The sequence below is a fragment of the Myotis nattereri genome (assembly GCF_964212035.1).
Source record: "Myotis nattereri genome assembly, chromosome: 3".
Lineage (NCBI taxonomy): Eukaryota > Metazoa > Chordata > Mammalia > Chiroptera > Vespertilionidae > Myotis > Myotis nattereri.
This window is the reverse complement of record NC_138077.1, coordinates 199,846,874-199,850,772: the sequence shown is the minus strand read 5'-3', so window position 1 is coordinate 199,850,772 and position 3,899 is coordinate 199,846,874. Positions and strand designations below refer to the sequence as shown.

Genomic DNA, 3,899 nt, shown 5'->3' with positions numbered 1-3,899 from the left:
TTGGGCTCCCTCTGATAGGGGCTGGGAGCTGGGGGCTGAGATGAGAAGGTCCCTTCCATATGCACAAAGGTCCCTTCCACAGTGTCAGCTCCATGGATGTAAAACCTTTTATTACAAAAACCAATAACTTAAGTCAGTTTTGTACAAAGTCAGTAGGATGTCTGCCCAATGGGCAGTCTAAGCTTCCATTGCCATTCCAGGAGAGGATAGGAGTCTTGGTCCAGAGCATCTGGGGACTACCAAGGGCCAGCCAGACAGCTGGAGCACTATGTCCAAACCAATGGGGTGTGGCTGAGTGAGGATTCATGCAGTCCATCTAGCTGGGCCAGGGTCGGTACAGGCTTGCCTCCTCTGGGAGCATTGGGTCACCCCTGGGGACAACATGGCCAAATCATTGCAGCCAGCTTCTGCCCAGGCTACAGCTGACCTCTGCTTGGCCTGGAGCAGGTCGGCTCAGCAAAAGCATGTCTTCGAGGAGTCCAGCGATGTCAACATCTCCAATGATAGGGCGAAAGAAGAGGTCCCCAAGCAAGCTGGGTGGAATGGACTTGAGGGTGGAGGCCATGAGGAGGACACGGGCCAACCGGCCTTGGCCTGCTGGGCACCAGGGCTCCAGGACCTCACATAGTGCTCGATGAGCCTCCTGCTGCAGATGCCAGATGTGGGAGGAGGCATGGAGGCCTGGCATGTCTGTAGGCAGAGGGTAAAGAGGGGTGATGAGCTCCCTACTCCCTGCCACCACAATGAGGCTGGCCCCAGACCTGAGGCCACAGCTCAGCCTTTGAGGCCCATTACTACCTCCTCTATTTACTTATTTATCATGTTATTCATCCATCCATTTATGGAGAGGCAGTATAGAGTAATGGTGAAGAGCCAGGCTGCCTGAGTTTGAATCCCAGGCTATCATTTATTAGCTGTGTGACCTCGGGCAAATTATGTCATCTCTGTGCCTTGGTTTCCTCATCTGTAAAATGGGTACAGCCTAGTCGTTTTGGCTCAGTGTATAGAGCATCAGCCTGCAGACTGAAGGCTCCCGGGTTTGATTTCAGTCAAGGGCACATGCCGGGGTTGCGGCTCGATCCCCTGTAAGGGGGCGTGCAGGAGGCAGCCGATCAATGATTCTCATCATTGATGTTTCTATCTCTCTCTCCTTCTCCCTTCTTCTCTGAAATCAATAAAAATATATTTAAAAAATAAAATGAAATGGATATAAATACCTGTCTCTTAGGCTTGTTATGAGCTGTATATGTAAAACCATAGAATTGGGTCTAACATATGGTAAGTGTAGTAGGAGTATTTCCCTACTATTATTATAATTAATTACTATAATTTACACATTTCTTAAGGGCCTCGTGGTGCGTGGTGAGGACTTATCATCTAGATGCTCTCCAGATTACAAAGAACACTACCTCTATCCATTGCTCTCCTCGCCACATTTTATAAAGGCTCCTACCTCTCCTCCCCCACATCCACTCACTTTCATTCCTCTATACGATCTTTCTGACCCACAGATTACCTGTGATTGAAGCACAGCTGAATCTGCCCCCTGCCCCTCTCCTACTCCTACCCTCCTTGTGGGTCAGGGAAAATTTGGGGGGGCAGAATGGCAAGGGCCAGTCTCTGGTGTGAACAGACCTGATTTCTGCCCCTACCTGGCTGTGACCTTCAGCAAGTCACTTAGCCTCTCTGAGCCTCTTTCATGAGATGACTGCTGTAATAAGGACACAAAGAGATAACAAATGCCAAACCCTTAGAAGGTGCCTTCCCTGGCTGGGCCCTGCCCCCCTCCAGCCTTGGCCCTCATCCTGGAGTGTCCAGGAGCTCACCAGGGTTGAAGAGGATGGTCCCTTTCAGGTAGGCATACTCCTTAGGGCTCAGCTCCAGGCTCCAGAAGGACTCCAGGCAGCACTGAAGCCACTGCACCGCAGCCAGGGAGGGCCGAGGCAGATCCGGCTGCTGGCCACTGCCTGCACTGCTGCTGGGCTCCTCCAGCAAGATCTTCTTGAGTATGCTGGGAACCGGGGCCTCTACCACCTCGAAGGTCACAGTGTCTTGGGCCAACCCAATCAGGAAGAGGGAGCTCCAGGAGTCCCGCAACAGCTGCTGCTGATCCTGGAAGGGCAGCTCGCAGAAGGATGGCAGGTTCCTGAGGAAGACCACCGTCTTGGCCAGAACGTCCAAGGCCTCCCGGCAGGTGCGATGAGGAGCACACAGCTGGACAGGCCGGTGCTGCTTGCAGAGGCAATGCCCACGGGCTGGGGGCACAGCAGGCCTGGCCCTGAGGCTGGGGCTCAAAAGTGCATACAGAATGGCTGGGCGCCCTGCAGCATGCTGGCATGGACAGGTCCCCGGCTGGCTGGAGTTCATGGTTGAGAATCTGTTCCTCCTTCCTCCCAGCTCTCCCGCCCTCTGATCTGTGCTGTGGGTGCTATTTATATCCCTACTGGTAGGAGGGGGGAATGGTTCAACAACCTTGACTCTAGAAAGTCATGTTCATTGAAAAAAAAAAAAAAACAACCACCACACACTGACCCTGGCAGGACTGGTGGGGAAGTGCTGGGGGAGGGGACTTGGAAGCTCCACGTGGCCCTGATATCACTTTAGTCAATGAAGTGGATGGTGCAGGGCACGGGGCCGCCCGTTCGCTGTCCCGGCTGTCCCTTATCGGATGACTCAAGTGGATAAACAGGGTCATTAACCCAAGCTGTACCAGGGCACCAAGGCCTCAGGTGCACATTCAGCAGGTGGCCATGGCAGGTGTCCCTGCTGGTGCCTGCAGGACCCTTGCTAAGCTGTGATGTTAGCTCCAGAGCTAGACAAGCCTTGAATACAAGGCCCAACCTGGAAGTGCCTTATCACTAGCTTGTTTGCCTAACCTTGGGGCTCAGCTCCTGTTTTTTGGTAAGGAACAGGCTACAGGGAAGGGAGCCAGGATCCTGGGGGGCTGGAAGGACTTTGCCCGCTGTGCAGTTTAGGAGGCCCCTTCCTCTAACTCCAGTTCTGGGGGCCCTGCAGAAATGAGATCCTTAAGAACTCTCTTTCCCCAGTCTGGATTCCTAGAACTCCTGAGAGGCTGTATTTGCTGAGAAGCCCTTGCAGAATGATAATAAAATGTGGCTGCTGTTTATTGAATACCTACTATGTGCCAGGAACTTTCTACTCGAATATTCAGGGCTTCCCCACAAGTAAGATTTTTACTTTTTGAGACTCAAAGAGGTGAAGTGAATTGCCCAAAGTCATGCCACTAAGAAGAGTGAGAGCCCAGATCTGTCTGATTTCAAAGTCCTTGCTTGATCTTCTGGACCCATTGGCCCAGTTGTGCAGGCAGAGCTGTGTGGCCTGAGTTCCTCAGAGCTGGTGGCTACCTGATACTGCCTTGTCTGAAGATGTTGCCCACCTATGATCTAGGCAGAAATGTTGTTCTGCCACTAGCCACAGGCAGCCTGGCTCTTCACCATTACTCTATACTGCCTCTCCATAAATGGATGGATGAACAAAATGATAAGTAAATAGAGGAGGTAGTAATGGGCCTCAAAGGCTGAGCTGTGGCCTCAGGTCTGGGGCCAGTCTCACCCTGTGGTGTCAGGGAGTGGGGAGATCATCACCCCTCTTTACCCTCTGCCTACAGACATGCCAGGCCTCTATGCCTCCTCCCACATCTGGCATCTGCAGCAGGAAGCTCATCGAGCACTATGTGAGGTCCTGGAGCCCTGGTGCCTAGCAGGCCAAGGCCGTTTGGCCCGTGTCCTCCTCATGGCCTCCACCCTCAAGTCCGTTCCACCCAGCTTGCTTGGGGACCTCTTCTTTCGCCCTATCATTGGAGATGTTGACATCGCTGGACTCCTCGAAGACATGCTTTTGCTGAGCCGACCTGCTCCAGGCCAAGCAGAGGTCAGCTG

The 3,899-nt window shown here is 53.0% G+C and overlaps 1 protein-coding gene across 1 annotated transcript; it reads right to left on the bottom strand.

Annotated features, from left to right (window-relative positions):
* Window positions 1–391: 391 nt before the first annotated feature.
* On the bottom strand, window positions 392–2,367 carry NR0B2 (nuclear receptor subfamily 0 group B member 2; the record flags this gene model as incomplete). The annotated part of the gene is made up of 2 exons (XM_081085600.1): window positions 392–690; window positions 1,827–2,367. 2 exons carry the CDS (start codon window positions 2,365–2,367, stop codon window positions 392–394), a joined length of 840 nt encoding a protein of 279 aa, XP_080941726.1.
* Window positions 2,368–3,899: the final 1,532 nt, after the last annotated feature.